The 19,529-nt window shown below is 40.0% G+C and overlaps 1 protein-coding gene across 1 annotated transcript in view; it reads right to left on the bottom strand.

The window, feature by feature from the left end:
• snta1 (syntrophin, alpha 1) overlaps nucleotides 1-12,146 on the bottom strand; it is a 33,425-nt gene extending 21,279 nt beyond the window's left edge. The window contains exons 1-2 of the mRNA XM_008279818.1: nucleotides 11,203-12,146; nucleotides 4,653-4,838 (exon numbers count right to left, since the gene is read on the bottom strand). Coding sequence (XP_008278040.1) covers nucleotides 4,653-4,838; nucleotides 11,203-11,485 — 469 coding nt within the window. The 5' untranslated portion in view covers nucleotides 11,486-12,146. The remainder of the gene's footprint in view (nucleotides 1-4,652; nucleotides 4,839-11,202) is intronic.
• Between the last annotated feature and the right edge of the window lie 7,383 nt (nucleotides 12,147-19,529).

Raw genomic sequence — 19,529 nt, 5'->3', positions numbered from 1 at the left:
GCAAAGACATACAGAAAATTGTGTCCCTTTGGATATCCAAGTTTTGCTGAAATTCAGGCTGACATTGAGCTAATACCCATACCCAGAACAAACATGGACCCAACTGCATGGAACAAGAACGTCAAACCTTCCAGTCGCACCAAGGCCAAAATGTACTTTTAATGGCAGCTTTCAGTCTTTTTGAGTGCCAAGTGGTGAGAGCTTCCACCACGGGAATTTTCAGTCATTTTAGAATATAGACTATAGATCAGAATTGTATCTTTACTGTACTCTGGTAAGCGAGAAAGGAAAAGAAAATTATTTTACAAATTTTTTCAAGTCCAATACCATGAATGCCACTGAGGACAGATTGTCTGGGACTGTACACCATTAACCCCATTTAAATAGTTTCCCCTCTCTATAACGGAAGCCCTGTTTCAGACTCAGTTATGCAAACTAACTTGTTTCAAGCATACCGTGGCCCCTAACGACTAAACTATATGGCTAAGAATGCCATCGGTAACCCAACATTGATCATTGTCACCATACCGATCACTTGTTTGTGCTGGTGTAATTGTGACACTCCACTTGGCCTGGCCATCACTGGCTCTGTCATGAAGATGGTCTAAATTTGCCATGGAATACGATCGGAACACCAGTATGCAAAGTTCAACTTGATTTTTGCAATGTTTTCTCCTTGTTTTCAGGAGTTTACCATTTATTGCAACACTTAATGTCTGTTCAGTTAGTACGTGCCCCTTTCCTTGTCCATCACTGTGGCCAGTGGAGCGTTACATTCTTCTCCTGCACTACAAAACATGGTGTACCAGCATTTTGACTTCTTGGATACATGGATAGCATTCACGCAGACACACACTGAAATACACTTGGCCCCTATGAAAAAACTCACACAGACAATGTGGCCTCCACATTCACACTTACCTCAGTGTCCTGACCTGTCCTCTGCAGCCTATTTCGTCCTCCTCTCTGCTTGACACCTTTTGCACATGTACATGTGTGTACATTTTCATGTGTTGCAGCATGCTTAGAATGTGGTTGTGTACTTTCTTTGTACATGTACCTTTCTGACAGACCTTGGTTGCCCGGGGAACAGCTTTACCACTGAACTGTCTCTACCCTCCACCCTTTCTTTCACACACACACAAACAATCACAGACACACACCCAGTCTTATACCTTTGTGTGTGTGTGTGTGTGTGTGTGTGTGTACATACAGTAGTGGAACGGGCCTCGCCTTGGCTGACAAGCTGGCTGCAATGATCGATGTGTTTTCAGTTACAGTAGAATCCAGATAAAAACTGGGTAGAAACACAGCGGGACAGTTGAGAGATCAGAGATACACGCTGCTGCTCATCCATGTGTCACATGGCTGCAGTCCCTTAGATTAATTCTTGTTTTCTCACTTCATATTTGTTTACTTTTGCTCCACAGAGCTATGTCTAGTTGATTCATTATGTTCACACAATTAACATTTTACAAAACTGAGATATAAAGCTTATCATTTACGGTGGCAGCAACCCCAAATGAGATGTGTGAATGAGCAACTGTTGAGCTGTTCTATTCCTCTCTCTTCCCTTCCTTTCTATTCGCACATAAAAATACAAGGAAACTTTCTTATACATTCAAAGGGACAGCAAAAACACAAGCACACAGGTATGGACACAACACATGTGCTAACACAGCCATTCAGAAATACACACAGTCAGGCTGTAAATGTCGCTGAGAGGGAGGAAATGAAGGCAGCTGTGCTTTTATGGTTTCATCTGGTCTGTTATATTTATCTGACCCTCTCATGTCCTCTCTCCTATACACACTCATTGATTATTCCATCACCATTTTCATGTAAGGTGCGACAGTAAGGTAAAGTAAGTCTCTAGTTGTTGTTTTTTTCCCCACAAAGACTGACTATGCACAAAAGGTTTTTACACACATTCACGCTCACACCTAGGAGCTGCCCGGTGCTGCCCTTTCCCTGCACCGTTGGCTGCTAAGCAACTGTGTGGCCCATTAAAATTATATGATTTATTAAAAATCGATAAAGTGAACAACTGCAAAACTGTTTCCAGCTGTGCCACATATGTACAACTGGAAACCTTTCCCCCTAACAAAAATCCATCTTCTAAGCAGTTTGATTGTTTTCTAATATTTTATCTTATGCATGTAGATAATTTTGAAGATTTTTTGCCAGTGCACTCTTAATGAAAAAATACAAAACCAAGCATTCTTCACCTTGTATATACTGGTAAAGCTAAGAGGCAGTGCTTGGTATTAATATCTTGCATGTTCTGCTGCAACAATCAAATTGCAATAATCCAAATGAGCAGATATCTGTTATAATACAAAAAAAAAAGAAAATGGCAATGCTGAACGCCAACCAAGCTTATAATACAGCTCCCTTAAATGTTGCAAAAGTACTTATCTGACAGATTCAAGCATTACTGTTCACATATTCCTGATATTTTAATGTGATGGAGGCAGTTTCTCCTTGATCTCAGTCAAGGCCGTCTGTGTTATGAATTTCACAGAGCGCTGAAAACTGCCGTGAGCATAGCAGTGGTGGCTGTTTGTTGCTGTGCACATGTTAGAAAGACTGTTACCCTGGCCTTTAACACTGTAGTGGTGCCAAGAAGGAGTTTGTTTCTAACTGTGTTTCGGAGAATCTTGATAAAATGCCAAAACCAAAATAAACACTGCGCTTGAACTTCATGTCATCTGTATTTACAAGCATTTTTATGATGCACAAATAGCTCTGAAACAAAATCTAAATCTTAAAAACTGCAGCTGGAAAGCGCACAGCCCTGAAGTGTTGACCAAGAAACGTTTTTTAAAAAAACAAAAACAAAAAACGTCTGCTCCCTAAAAATACTCCAAAGCTTCTCACTACAGATATGCATCCTGCAGTCCTGCAATCTCCAGGTCAGACAGACGTCCACACAAACACAAGCAAAAAAATTGCTGGACATCAAAAAATGCCCATGCACGCACACACACACACACACACACACACACACACACACACACACACACACACACACACACACACACAGCCCACTCCCCTCAGTGAGCTTCAAGCCTCTTTCGTCTCTTCACTCCTCTATCAGGTCCTCGGGGGAAAGGGAAACCCATGAAATGATTCCTGACATGACGGATCACAGAGCAGCACTGGTTGAGCCGTCTGATATCAACACTTTTCTGCCTGACTGTGGACAAGTAAGACAGGGGGATTTGCGATGATTTCCCCTGGCTGTAGCTCTAGCTGGATCTGCTCTGCTGACTGAAGTTACTGAAGCTGGCCCACTGTGCAAGTTAACCCATAGAAATGCTGTGAAATGGAAAACTGGTAACTTCACTTCCCTTCATATAGTGTATGGAACCTGCTTTTAAATCGCATTTTTAGGTTTGGAAATACATAACTACTGGGGTTTGTTTGTTGCACTTCCTAAAGAGAGCACAAATTAGGTTTTCATCTTGAAGTATACATTGAGAGCATCTGCAACGTAAGGTGTCTGACTCACATCACTGAAAATAAATGTTAGCCTCTATTTTGAGTCTGTGGAGAAGCTGTTTTTCAAAACACGGACTTTGACACAACAAGAATTTACCAATCAATAGAAAAAATAACAAGAACAAAAAGTGTAAAGTTTTATGGCATTTGATGAAAACATATTTTGAATAACATCATCCAAGTACAAAACCTTGCCTAACCTTTGCCTTTAGACATTGTGTATTTATAGTGAATTTGCAATTCAGCCCTTGGATTTAAAATCAGCCCGGTTGGAGATGCCAAATTCCTGTGAGGCAAAAATTTTTGCAAGAGAAAGGCTTGTGTCCTCACAGTTAAAGATCAAATCTCACATTCACCGTGTTGTTTAACACCTGCTCTCAGACAGACACACACATGAACACACCCATCAAATGAGTCGATAGAAAAGAAATGTGAGATACTATACGTTTGTTCTTGCAGCACACATATAAGAGTGACAGCAAGAGGGAAGAAAATCACCTGCTGCGTCCAGTGCAAATCTTCCTATGCATACCAAGTCTTACCCCATAATTTCTCCATAGTTCTAAGTTCTGACATGAACTTAACTTCCTATCAGTGTCAAAAGTGTTTGATGTTCAGGCAGTCTGCTCATTAACATGCTGAGATGCTCAGAGGTGTGAGCCACAACAATATTATTGAATTTTGAGTCTTTGGTTTCCTCTTGCTGTTTCAGTTCAACTCATTACTTGGATATTTCCAAGGAAGTATGATCAAAGTTCTGATTTAATAGATTGTCTTTCTCAGCTCGTCATACATTGCCCTTAAGGACAAATCAACCAGGGCTGGAGAAATGCATCAAAGCATATCAAGGTACCAAATGTTCCCATCGTTTCCATCTATGTATCTGGGGTAGGTGGAAGGGTTCTGTCGTTTTTTTCCTCTCGCTATTCTGAGGGTTATATTGTTTAGAAATATGAATGTGGTGGTGGTGTTTTTTTTATCATCCAACAGAGACATTTGACACATTTTGTGTCTTGTAGGTAAGTCTTTTCTCACTTTGCTGAACATATTTAGACAAAGCAAAGGCAAAGCAGAGAGAAGACAATGAAAGGAAGGAAAACTGCAGAGAGTATTGTGGATTCTTTTTTTCTGAATGAAAAATATCTTACCTTCAAGGATGACTTCTTTGCCAGTTTTTTTCAGTGCTTGAACAGCCTCATCATGTGTGGCCTCACGCAAGTCATAACCATTGACAGACAGTATGGCATCACCAACATACAGTGCCTCAGTCTGGTCAGCAGCGAGGCCCTTAAAAATTTTGGAGATGAGGATTGGCATCTTGTTTTCCTTGCCACCTGAATGACGACAGAAAAAAATCATGGTGTTTCATCTTATAATTATGCGACATAGTTACATATGCTCATTTTTGCAAAGTGCAATTGAAACACTCACATTTTGGCCGTAATTAGCTTCATAAAGGAGTTTGGAATTAAATTCTTTCCCACTTACACAATCCATACAAGGTGCAAGGGCCTGTGCCAAGAGTGTATTCTGACAAAATCAAATTATGTATTCTTTCTCATACCTTGGCAAATGCAGCACTGGTTGAAAATGTCATAATATTCACTGTGACTCCATACCAGACTGTATAGTTTGTGAGTTGTAAAACTAAAAAAAATGAGTGGCTGGTTAGTAGCTGTAACTCAGAACAAAACACCCTATACACTACACCTATTGATTCCAACACTGCACTCATTTAAAGCCACTTCAGTTACCTAAGCAGTAGTTACAAGAGCATATGAGGACAGACAGACAGCAGCTATTGCCCTCCTGTACTAACTTCTCTTTCTCGCTCTCTCCCTCCCTCTCCCTCTCTCGTTAAATGAAGGTCAGCTCGTAAGCTGATGGATGTACCTCTTGCTGTGGGCCTCCACTCTTCCCGAGAAATATCATCATTAATGTCAGCTGGGCCAGAGGCATTCAAGCTAGTGAGAAATTATCTAAAAGAGGATTACATTTAATTAATTTTAAATGCATCTTCCACAGGGTGTTTTTCTGGGTGATTCTTTCCCATTTACCTCATGTGTCTTCCATTGGAAGCAACTGTCTTGTAATCTTAATATAAAAACTACTATGAATGTCAATCACACTAAGTTTTAACAGAGTTTTAGAAAGTGTAAACTTTAGAAAGAGGAATTTACCAGCTTCTTGACCTCTATGTGGCATCAAAGAGTATTTTACTGCATGACTGAGTATGAGAGGTGAGGCTACGCTCTGCACTTGCTGAGTTTCTGAATTATGATGTGGTGATAGACATTTTAAAGTGGCCAAAAGCTTAAAATTCACCCAAATCACTAACTGTTTTTACTCTTTAATTATGTAAAATCCAACTGAGTTTGTCACAGGAACATACGAGGTGTGTCAGAAAAATTCCAGGACTGGTGTCACAAAAGATATATTTTAAACCGGAGCTGAAAATTCCGAGTTTTCCCCTTCAGACGATCAACCAGCACGTCTATAAAGAGATCCTGTGGCGTTTGTTTCGTTCAATGCGCGAGAAGAGGCGAGAGTTGTGCAGGACAAGTTGTGGCTGCTTCACAATGCCCTTAGCATCTGACAGCTCCTGGCTGAGAAGAACATTGCCGTGTTGGAGCAACCTCCCGACTCACCCAACCTGGCTCTGTGGGATTTTTTTCCTCTTCGCCAAGCTCAAGGGGGTCATCAAGGGAACCCATTTTGAAGACGTAGACGACATCAAGATTGCTGTGACGATGGAGCTACGGAGGATCCCAGAAGAATCCTTCCAGGGGTGCATGGTGGCGTGGCGAAGGCTGGGAAAGTGTGTTAGACCCCAGGGGGATTACTTTGAAGGGGAAAACTTGTAGTTTGGATTTGAAATACATCTTTTCGACACCAGTCCTGAAACTTTTCTGACACACCTCGTATAGAGTACATACAGGTGTGTTATGATTATTGTCACTATTATTATTAATATCAACATTATAAGGTGTTGACCAATTATCGGTGTTACCGATTATCAAATCCGATGTTCCACAATGTTCTGATTGTTGGTGTCATCACGTTTGTGCAATGTGGGATTGATGTAGCTACCTCTCTGTATCTGTACTTATCACTCTATGGACTCAAACTGTGTCCAGCTCAAAGCACTGTCTGGTAGTTACCCATAATGAGCAATGACTTATCAACCCTGAAGGATAAATGTTAAAAAAAAGTTCTCTATTAATTAAGCATATGTGAAACACAAAGGTTTTGTGTTGGAGTTTGTGTTATCCTAAGTGTTGATACCAAGATATTAATTTTTAGTACATATAGACCCTAGCAGAGTACAACTCTGAGCTGCAATTCTTATGGGCTTTCTGTTAATATTCTGATATTTAATTTAAAATAAAAGACTGTCCCGTACTATTGCAATCCCAAAATTTTAATAAACAGGACAGCTCTGTTGAAATAAGTCAGCAGCAAGTGATCCTGTGAAAAAAAAACATTGCCTATATGGATGAGACTCAGTGACAGGAACGACATGTACTTGGAGGTTATTACAAACAGCTGCCAGGAAAACTAAGCACAAACAACTTTGAGAGTTAACATAGTCGTCATATTTCAAAAGAAGATTTTCAATGAAAATCATTATGCAGAACAAGCTCACAACCAAAGCAAATACATATCTACAGTATAATTGTTAGCAACGCACTTATTTAATGTAATTATGATATAAGCTGTTAATATGTGGTTCTGAATGCCAATTTGAATATTCTAGCATTCACTGTCATTCACACTCACCCCAATCCAAGCTTTTCCAGCTGGTTGGAGGATTAATTCTGAATACTTTCCAGTCACAAGCTGCTTCTCTAACCTTAAGGTTACCTTTGTCCCCAGTTTATACTGCCGTAACTATTATGAATTGAATTGCTCTATAATCTCCTTTCACTGCATGAGAACTCCACAGTACTAGTACCAATTCACAAACAGCAGACTTATTATCTGAATCAGCTATGTGATGGGTTTAAAGACTTGACACCAACCATTACCTGGTCTAGTGCGCAGAATAGCTCCAAATGATAGGCACAAAATTGAGGAGTAAAAAGATAATAAAGTTGCTAAATACTGAAAGGTAATATGGCAAAAACTAACATTAAATTACAGTATATACCACACCAGCAATGGGAAGCTGAGCCAATCATAAAACTAATGGAATTGAAAAGCTAATGCAGGGAGATGTTTCAGACTTCAGCAGTGACTGCCAGGACAGTGAACTTTGAGCTTCATTAAAACTGACATAGGTTGGCTACATATCATGCAAACAGCTCATCAATGCACTTCCAATTTACAAACTGCAGTTCCACCTTGTAAATGGTTTGACAAGAAGGCAAAGGAGCTTTGTTTCTTTGAGTCAGCCAGAGAATGATAGTAACATTGGTGTGGGAGTGAAAAGGGGATGACATTGGTGTCAAAACAACTTTGGCACCAAAAGGACAAAGGTACATTTAGATAGCAGATGTTCAAATCAATATGGAGATAAAATAACTTGATGTAAGGGATGGTTAAACATTGTTTTTACCTTCCACACCATTAAGTCTGATCTTAGGGCAGCCAAAGGAGGGGATGGCCAACAACAGCAACAAGATACGCTCACAGTAACCTTTCCAGCATTATATCTCCTTGTCATTTGCCTTGCTCTTGTCACATACTTTAAAGTTTCACTCTAGTCTGAAATACCTCTTACTGACATGACTGCTGAACAAACATATTTGACATATAGTAGCAAAAATAACCACCAATATGTCCCAGACTCCTACACAACCCTTATTCCCTTCCCATTTCTACCTTTCTTATTTCATTTTTTTTTTATGTCAGACACAGTTCCGCACCTTCCAGCTGGCAGCCTGTCACTCAGCTGACCTGCGGGAGGCAGCGGTGGAGATTGGGTGGAGCTGCACATGGCAGGTAAATGAATGCTACTGGTTTGTACAGCACTGACATGTACATATTAAGGTAATTTCATGACAATGTGTTTGTTGCTATAATATTCCTTTCAAGGAATTCAGCATGATTAGCATGCAACTTCATCAAATAAGTTGTATACAGTACCAACAAACAACAGAAATCAGATTTACCACAATACTTTAAGAACTTTCAGAAATGTGGCTGGATATTCCTGATGAATATACACAGCCACATACGGAGAGATTTTTAGTTAAAGATTTGCTATGTAACACTGCACTTGAGCCCTGTTAAATGACAAATATATTGTCTTTGTGAACATGCGATGTAGTCTTTTTTTCATTTAGTTAAATGTTACAGTTTCAACAATATGAGATTATTAGTACAACAATGTCTGGGATTGTTCTAAATGTAAACAATGTCTTTCTATGATACCGTGCACTGACTGCTTGTGGTAAAACCCACTGAGCTCGCACCTAAGTGGCTTAGAAAAGAAAAGAAAGATCTGCAGAAACAGGCTCCTCCTACATTTGACCAGCGGGCCTGTCTAGAGACCCGGAGTCTGGCTTCCTCGCCTCCCCTCTTAAATTTAGACATGTGAGTAAAGGTTGCCTTCATGCTCTTCTGCAAGCTGGGGTGGGCTCCCTAAAATTAACACTAGTGGAGTACTCCACTCCCAGCCACATAGCTTTCATCTTTGGCCAATGACAACTGACTGCTGTGGGCTGCTCCTCTCAGCTGTTCACAATGTGGTGTCAGCTAGCCCACAACAACTTTTGCCCTGCTCTTTCATTTAGTTCACCCTGTATGTTTCTGACTGACACTTTTTTTCTATTTCCTCCTTTCCATTCATTTGACCTCTTTGGGTTGCTCCATGTCCCATTTGATCTGTGGCTTGCTCTCTGCCGGCGCCTTTCTCTTTCCATCGCTTTGTTAAAACCCTCCTCCCTCGCTGACTTTGAACAACCAGCTTCACAACAATGTCAAGCCAACGGGCTGCCAGCTATGATTTTGTTTTAATAGCATGCTGTCTGATTTTTCAAAACCACCCATTTCCACAGAGGTGGACATTACATTTATGTCATTAGGGCCTGGCTTTGTTTTGCTGTTGGTGGCAATGGTGGAAGAGCTAAAATTAGCATGTCACCAGCAGCTACAATGATGAGCCATCTTTGCGACATGATAATAATGTGATTTCACAATTATCCATCACGTCGACCCCGCGCATCAGCCAGTGGCCAAGTGACTACCTGAGAATACTAACCTGCCAGGAGGAGGACTAGTCAACTGACACACATGCAAGTTTACACACACGCACTGCATTCAGATTTTAGAATGCACGTCCATTATTTATCACGGCCTTTACTGCACTGATGTTTGTTGTGATGCTGCGTGAATGACATCCCAAGGTGAGCGCCACAGAAGAGTCACAACTTCACCATTATAACCCCAAACAGGTCTAGTTTAACTAACCACAGGGGAAATATGAAATTAGCAACTACGATAGCAGTAAAAAAGACACAAAAGACATCGTAACGCAAGCAAGCTGTGTGAAAAAAAGAGAAGAAATTCTGTGGGTGTCAATGAAGCGTGCTCTACAAAACTAAACAGCTTTGGCCATCTCCGTGAAATCAAATCAGAACATTTCTCCAACTGTGCAACCACTGCACTATCCATTACATGTTTTGTATCTACATATCTGCTCAGTGCTTAATCTTCCTGGCCTTCTCCACATTGAGATCTCTGCAGAGATAGTAGCCTGTTGCTGCAGGTCCAGGAAAGAGGACAAAGAAAGGGGCTTTTATGAGCTTCTACAGAACACAGCACAGGTATGTAAGCTTGGCTTGTAAGATATGGAGAGGTTATAACCTTTTTCTATTGAGAGGTTACAGGAGCAACGCTGGCGATGTGCAGGAGCGGTCTCACCTCACCTTTGCTCATTCAGAAGCAAAATTGATCAGGAAAAAAAAAAGATATTTAAGCTAAACTAGTCGTTTATACCTGATTTTGTAAAAACAGCAATGAATTCACTTCTGTCACCTGTAAGTCATCACAGCCACACCATTAAGTGACATGATGATTCTGTTTTTACTGCATGTGTACGAACTATTTAGACAGTGATTAGGGTTTATATTAAGTCTTGGCGCACAAAACAAATGCTAACGGTGGCATGTTTGTTGCTAGCATGCTGCTTCTCCGGCTACAGTTAACATAAAGTTAACTCCACTATTGGTATTAATAGTACAGAAAATAGCCATATGTCATTTTGTAATTGCGTTAACTTTTTTAACTCCCAAACAGCACTATGCTTTATAACATACACCTCATTTTGCTGCTTTTATAACATGAAGCGACTTATTAAAGTGAAACATCCAGGCTAACGCTGCACCACAGCAGCTAACTAATTGCCATCTCCGGTGACTCCGGGGCACTGAAATGGTTCCCCGTTGAGGTGAGGCACAGCTTGAGAAAACCACAGCTGTCACTTTATATCTGAGCAAAAAACAGCCTTAAATTTGCCGTAAAAGACAATTTGCCTTCACAAAACGTGGGGAAAGTGGATTTTGTGCCCCGCTTGTGGGATTTAACGGACAGTCTGAAGTTAGCTGAGTTATCTGGCTGCGGTGTGTTTTCGCCGCCGTTGACAGAAGCTGCTCCCAAACTTGTGCTCACTGACAGTAACTCGCCGTTCGCGAAGTTTTTTTTCCCTTTTTCTTTTTCGCCGTTTTTTGTGACACTTGTTTAAACTGTCTTTACCTTTAATGCTGATACCGAGTCCTCCAACATCTTGCTTGGTAACTCGCACGGTGCGCTTCACGTTGGTGATGGTTTCCGGGACCGGGGACGTGCTGAGGTTCGGGGGGTCTCCGTTGATAGCGCCGGCGGGACTCGGGCTGGGCTTGGCGGGCTCCTCTGCGCCCTCGCCGGGGTTCACGGTGAGTGTGTCCTCGGTAAGTGTAGCCAACACCCGGATCCAGCGGTCCACGGTCACTCGAAGTTCCAGCAGTCCCGTTTTCTGCGCCTTCATCGCGGCAGCCATGTTCAACGCATTCCTGGAATAACTCTAGACGGGCTGGCAGTCCTGTAAAGAGGGGGTGGAGGGCTGGGGTAGGGGGCATGCAGACACTCGGTTCCCCCTCTCTCCCCCTCTCTCCCTCCCTCTCCCTCCCTCTTTCTCTCTCCGTCTACTTTCTCCTCCACCAGAGAGGTTTTATCCAGTAGTAAGAAGTAGGCTAAAGTTAATTGAGGGTGATACGATTAGCAACGGTGTTGACACACACACACTCAAAGTTCAAAGAGCTTCTTGTTGGGTCCATCCATTAATCAACTGTGTGCGGCTGAGTCACACATAATTAAGTTTTGATTCATTCATTTATTTATTTATATCAAGTGCATTGAACCACCCGGCCTCAGATCACACATGTCATTTGCCATGTGCCCCAAAACACACACACAACACACAAAAAAATCACTGCTCTCTTATGTACAGATGTTCTGTCAGGGAGAAAATAAAATCAATATGCTTCCAAAGGCAAAGTAACTGTTTCCAGTGGAGAGAGCTCACATCAGGCGTGACAGCAAATATTCTTACACTATGTGTGATGTTAACAGAGTAAAGAAGCCCAGGCCTGTCAGCTTTAAACAAAGAGGAATTATTTAGATTTATTAGTTCTTGTTCAAAAAAAAAAAACAAAACTGAGTCACAAAGACAAACAAACAAAAAACACTCTGGCTTGCCTTGAAAGAGCTGACAAAAATAAAAAAAAATAAAAGATTATGCCAGCTCAATACCATGACAGTTCTGGGCTTTTACACAACAACTTCTGCAAACTGTTTGTGGGAAATGAAGAGCTCTGTTCTGTAATGAGCAAAATCTTAATGAAAGTCAGACACAGGATCGGTGAGATGTTCTCTGAAGAGTGATTAGTCCAAAGCTTCTGTCCAGTAGGCACTAAATGAGTTGGCAGGACAGTATATGGGCACTGACGAAGCTGAATCAATACTGGACACAGGCCAGAACCCAAAGACCTGATGTGTCAGACTGGGATTTCCACAAGAGAGAAGAAAAACACTTCAAAAGACAAAAAAAAAATAAAAAAAATTTGCTGAAAAGTTTGCTGATTTAAAATTTCAGTCATTATAGCATCACTGTTTATGTTGATAATTTAATATCCAGACATAGTTTTGGAAACAATTTCCTTCAAATGGCTCTGTGTGCTCAAGGTTAGTGCCAAATCTCAGTTCTTCTGTTTCTATCTGCCTTGACTGTAATTATTTTTATTTTTAGTCGACAATATTACATTGAAATTACTTATTTTTTTCACATTCCATCTATTCAATCTATCAAGCAATTCTATGTGATTTGCAATAATTTCTGCTTCAGACAAACCTCTAGTTATAACTTTTCAATTTTTCTTCCAATATCCCATGGACCAGATTTAATGGAAAATGCTGAAAATGCTGTGTAGTATATATGTAAAACTGATTTGTAATAACCTACGATTTCAGCAGTAATAAGCCATTTACCTTCAACTCAACATAGGCCAGTGCTGCACGATCGTGGTGACTCAGCAGAGGTGCACTTAATTGCGCAGAGTAGACATTAACAACATGCATGAGTCAACGAAACAAGCTGATGAAGCAGTCCAGATTGCTTGTGCTCTGTTGCATCTGCAAGTAATCTGCCAGCCTCTCAGCTATGTGTGTGGCAGCCTATGTTTGCATCTGCTTCACAGCAGGTGAAATAGCAAAGAAGTTCCAGCACCCAATTTTAGAAAACACTCTTCTGGGTGGGCTGGTGAGGGGCAATTTTTACCTTAATGAAAACAAGTTTGGGGCATTGACTGAAGATTGCTCTCAACCCACACAGATGGTCTAAAGATGCTCATCTGATAATAAAACTTCTTCAAAACATTTAAACAGCAAAGCCCCAACCTTAGCTGCTCATTTGATTTGTAATTGGCTGATGTTTACTGCCGTGCATGTTGAGGCAGTAACTTTATTCCCAGTGACAGAATATTTGCAGCAGTTGACTATAATGTGCAGGCTGCACAGTAAATATTGAACATGAGTTTTTAAAAGGTTGGTTTCCAATCTTCTGTCTCCCTCTAGTGATTGAATAGCTCCATTACCTCAGCATACGCAAATGTTTCACTAGCACTGCTTTCTTTTGAATATGACATAACCAACACCAGTAGCTTCAATCTTTTTTTAAAATTTTTATTTGAAACACATTTAACAACAGGTTTTGCTACAAAAGAAGCCAAGAGGGAAAACAACAATCTTTTTGGATTAAGAACAACAATTTCTGACTTTTTGCTAGACACTTGTAATATATTAGATTTTTTAATCTGAAATAATCTTAAACTGACCTTGTTAAAGAAGACGTGTATTTGAAGGTACATATAATAATATATGTCAAACAAAAATTAATCTCCTGAGGATAAGATTGTTGATTAAAATTATACTACCACAATCTGTCCCAGGATTAAATGCACTATAGTTATTAAGTTCATATCCAACCATATGTCCACCAAAATGCATGCATTTTTTAAAAACAAGTAACTCTGGATAGTACTGATTTTGAAAACACAAATAAATATATTTTTAATCCAAAAATTACCAAAATGAAAAAGACATTGGAATGAAACAGAAATAGCCTTGTGTTTTTATCATGAATCATTTTAATTTGCACTCAAGGGCAATTTCAGTTGTCCAGCTGGCGAGGATGAAATTTTAATTTAAAGATAGATGAAGAGATATCTACTGGGAACTAATCAAGATACAACAATTATAGGTTTTATCAACAAGAACAAGGGCAATTTTATTTATTTTTTTTATTAATTTCTTTAAATTAAATAATTTATGCCCTAAAAGTGGTGGTGAACGGAGTTTAGCAGTTTAGAATGTAGCTTCAATAATTCAAGAACCTGGAGGGTTTGAAAAAAAATTCTGATAGGTTTCTACAAGACAGAAACTATTTATTGCTCCAATAATAGTATTTTTTTGTTGTTGTTTTGTTTTGTTTTGGTTTTTTTGTATTAGCAGCAATTTCATATGATTTCAATGGTTCCACACAACAGATCTTTGGCCTGCAGGTACAATGAGTGATTCAATTTCAGAATTCACATCAATGTTTTCTACAAAAACGACAACTGTGATAAAATCACTGCGTGCCAACTGAGTTTTCTGTGACACCAAAGAGCCATGTATTCCCCTCAGGAGTTGGTAGAAAACAATAAGAAATGTTAGAAGGACTTTTCTTTATAGCTGCCCCCAATCATAAGTCCAAATAAATTGTTACATATGTCTGTTGTATGTGTACACTGGAAGCTGTTAGCTAACATTTCATGCAGCGATAATCTAAATCTATGTCAGCTGGTTGTTGTGTCAGCTATTGACCATAAAACTAAATGATTCAAATGGAGATTTTTTGTCTCTATCAAATGTGTATAATAGATTTAAAAAACAAAAACACTTTTAACTAAGGAATCTTACAAGGTCTCACCATAAACTTTCACCACCATTTGCTAGACACAGACACTCATATGTACGGCTTATCACACGTATTGAACAGCACATTTAAACGTCTCCGCAACAATGAACGGGAGGCTTCAACGACTCGAGCAGCGTCTCCATCTAATGATGTTTAGCATTATGACAAAGTGTCTGACCATCTGACCTCTTGTCTATACATCTGTCAGTCTATTACTGTGTGATGTGAGTGGCAGGTGGCCAGCCTCTCTTTCACAGTAGCACGGCTTAATATGTTTTCAAAGCTTCAGTGAATGGAACAGCGGGATTTGTAAGGATCTCTCACACAAAGAAGAATGGATGTCTCATACAGAACACATTTGTAGTCTGAAGTTTATGTAGTCATGTATAGTAGTTAAAAGTTGCTTGTCATAGGTGGACATAAGCACAGTGTCATTTCTAAGTATAGGGACTGCGGCAAATATTTAAATGTGAGTCTGTAAGTGTGTTTGAGGGTGTTTACATCCATACTGAAAGACTCAGAGCCTTAATACACATTTTCTTCCAATGTCCTTGCATTGTACTGGCTGTTTTTTCCAACTTCTGTGGAGTAGAGCCAAAACAACTAAAACGTCATTAGTGTTCATGAGTTGCAATATATTCTAGCAGAGGGTTTTATCCAAATATACCTCTGCCATTTGGTGCTAAACATAACAGCTGTGAAGAGTTATGCTGTGGTTGTGTGTAAAAATCCAGTAGTAACAAGAAGCCACAGACAAGATAACAAACAATAACTGCAAAACACAGATGCCATACACTGTAAAAATAAAGAAATAAATAAAAACATACAGATTTTTTCCCCCCCAATAACAGCTAATATCAGTCAGGCATTTTAAAGAGGATTTAAATACAGTAAAAATGTTAGTAAGAATTTTAGTAAGAATAATTTTACAGTCAACATAGTAAGAAAAAAAAAGACCATTTATAATAAATTCAGTTGTTTGATATGGACATTATGTACTGTCTTGGTCTGTTTTTGTAGTGTTAACATGTAAATAATATTTTGCTAGACATCATCTGCAATTTAACAAACAAGGATAATCTGTTAGTGTTGTTTAGAACAGTTTGAAAAGTTATTTACAGTTTTTCAATCCTTAATAGACATAGCTATCCTTTCAAATAATTGCATGTCTTTAAAATCACAATATTTTTTTATATTTATTTTTGAATTGAATTTATAATTATAGTTTAAAAACATATTTTACTGACTTAAATGAAGTAAAGACAGTGTCATTTTGTCATTGGACAGAACTAATAACTATCTGTAAAAATACAGATTTTTGATGTGGACATCATGAACAGTTTGACCTGTTTTCTTTTTACTGGTAACATGTAATTGATAGTTTTGGGGGTTTTTTGCTGTGATTTTATGATTTATTATCTGTTATTTACTAAATGGAAATTCTGATAAATAACAGTAAATGGTTAAAAAAAAAAACAGTTAAAAAAATATGTTTTTTACAGCTTATGTCGAGGATAAGAAGAGGTAAAGTATATATTATATACGTCGAAGTAAAAGACATTTTACATCTAAGTTGTTCAAAAGTTGAAAATACTAAAGAATGTTTGTATTTCTGTTAGATAAATGATATCAAGTGGAATAACAAAATAAATAAAACTAGTAATGTATGCACACTCACACAATTGAACACACTACAACCCCCCGCTTGTCATCTCGGCACCCACAGTTCAATCAGCCACATATATGCATGTCTCAACTCCCCAAAGACAGTGGACAGTTGGGGTGGCCTGCTGATTAGTTTCAATCTCCCCCTGCTTCTCTTTGCCTCCTCCAACCATCCCTGCCTCCCTCCATCCATCCCTCCCCTACTCTGCTAAGGGCAACAGCTCCAGAGGTCTACCATATGGGCCAGTGTCTGAGCGGCTGACTGCCTGCCTCCCTGCAGCTTGCGTGTGTGTGTGTGTGTGTGTGTGTGTGTGTGTGTGTTTGTGCGTATGTGTGTGTGATTCAAACCTTGTGCTGACTGTTTAGCCCGCCCCACCTGTTCCTCTGTAACAACAGACCAGACCTCTCATCTACAGGCCGACCAGGACAGGCTGGTGGATAGATAGATGAACTGATAACAGACAAAGAAGAAAATAGATTGAGCTCGATGTGACAGTAGGGCTTTGCAAGACTCATATTGAAAGTGACAGTCCGATGAGTGATGATTCTTGAGTTTTAATCCATCAGTACAACTGGGAATCATGTTATTGTTGAGCACCTGCAAGCCATTTGAGAAATCGCTGGAAATGCGGTCAGAATGAGCAAAGACGTGAGATCAGACATGGGCTGGAAGACAGGAAAACAGATGGATATAAACTGAGACACAGACAAACAGATGAGCAGACAATAAAACATGAAAAATATGGAATAATTTATTCTTAAAATATGAATGACAGACTGTGCAGTGAACAGACTGCAGAAGGCAGACGCACCACGCTGCCTCCCAAACACCCGAGGACATAGGAAAGGATAGTAATGAATGAGAACTTGGGGGTGATAATGAGAGGTCAAAGAGAAGAATAAGTCTCAGGCTTGTACACCTGTGGCCCACCTTCTGCCATCTACACCACCCAGCAACCTTTTTTTTTTTTTTAACCCTCACAATATTCAGTTACTCTCATTATAACCTATTGAATAATGTAAAGGTATATATGCATGAGGGATTCAAGCGAAGGAGAGGAGACAGGGCTGAGGGTTGGAGGGATCTACATAATAGGGCTATCTCTCTCTCCATCTGGTCATGTGTTTATAATCTTCCCCTCCTCCTTCTTAATGCCGATCTATCTGTTGGACACACCCCAGCCAACCCCGTCCGACGATTCAGCCCTCTCTAATAATATCATGCTCTATCTATATCCTGCACTCTCTTATTTTAGTGCATATTGTGCATGCAAGCCAATGCAAATGCATGTGCGTTTGTCTTTATCTGTGCGTTTCAGTGTCCGTTTGCGGGAGCTGACGCAAGCACTCTGCATCCTCAGGAGAATTAACCAGGCGTCTGCCACCTGACCCCGTTGACTCTGACCATCCTGGGCTCAGCTGATACGCGTGCCTTGTGGCCCTGACATGAGGAGGACAAAAAAGCATGAGGAGTGGGAGGAGGCCAGGGACAGAAGGACCAGCAGGCAATGAATGATTATGATGACTAGGGCCATCTTGCTGGCCTCGTCATCCCCCCCCCTCCCCCCCGCAGCAGAAACCCTGGCCTTGGCCCTGGCTCTGGCTCCCACATGGATGAGGGATCTGGCTCGGGTCGGCCTGGGTCGGCGTGGGTGAAGTGTCACCACCAGGCAGGGTCTGGTCTGTCAGCTGTTGGGAGATGACAGGAGGAGAGGAGAGGTGTATGAAATAGAGATAGAGGGAGATATACAACTGGTAAATAAATCATGAAAAGATAATCAGTGAGGAGAGTGAAATTGTGAAGCGATAACCGAAGGAACAAGAAAAAAAAAGGCAGGCAGAAAAGAAGGATAATTTTGGAAGGAACAGACTGAAACAATGGATGAAAGGGAACAGGTTTTGCGGAGGTGTCATATCTGCCAGGCCTTATGCAACCTACAGAGCTCACACAGATGGCATGACTGCTGAGAAAGTAGGGTAAACAGTCCCAGCTAATGACTTGCCCCCTCTTGACTTTGTACAGTGAACTGAAAGAGAAAATAATTGGAGAAAACATTCCCACATGGGGATTAAGAATCTGTCAGGTCAACCACTGTACAGTGGTGAGAGAACAGGGTTGCAAAGGGTAAATACTGCATGTGGGCTCATATATTAATGGGATCCTTTCACAGTGCTGTCGACACCGTCAGACCACTCCAAGGCAGCTATTACTGAACTCAATGGACTTTGCAGAGGTAGTTTGTCGGATGATGTCCGGTGATTTTGCCCACAGTGAGAAGTACCATATTTTTCCAATGTAACATATCACTCAACACAGTTTATTAGTGTCAGTTCACACCAGAAAATAGCACAGTAAAAGGAATGTGTGCATTCTTTTATAACAGGCACTGCCTATTTTGAATCTTGATGACAGGGAATACTTGCAGATTGTGCTACACAGTTATATTATATCTACTTCTTTTTTTAGATTGTCTACTTTCTTTTCCTTCTCTTAAAGTTTAGATTGCTTGAATGAGTTTGCTATTGTTACTAGCACGAGCATTAAACATACTATTCATCATTATTTTGCCTCTGCAAGAAACTGTGGCAATTTCAGTAGATTATGAAATTAAAACCTGAATAATGTTTAATCAGCAAACAGTTTCCTATTTACATAGTAAGATCATACAATATTTCCTAACAATTATAAAAATTTATATCTTTGGCTGCCAAAGTCCGCTTTCTTTTTGCCATGTTTTTGGTCTCCTCTAACTTCTGAGGGAAATGTCTGACTTTTTAGCAGCTAATGCTTAAATATGTTAACACACAAGCTACTTACTTAAGTTGAAGTGCAGACCACAAAACAGAGATTGGGTTTTCCTTCGCTTTTTTGCGGAAAAAACAACCTGCTATGCTGAAAACACTGCAGATGAGAGCAGTTTAG

Source organism: Stegastes partitus, unplaced genomic scaffold, assembly GCF_000690725.1.
Source record: "Stegastes partitus isolate 25-593 unplaced genomic scaffold, Stegastes_partitus-1.0.2 Scaffold171, whole genome shotgun sequence".
Classification (NCBI taxonomy): Eukaryota; Metazoa; Chordata; class Actinopteri; family Pomacentridae; genus Stegastes; species Stegastes partitus.
Note: the sequence above shows the minus strand (reverse complement) of the source record. Positions and strands in the feature narration are given on the sequence as shown.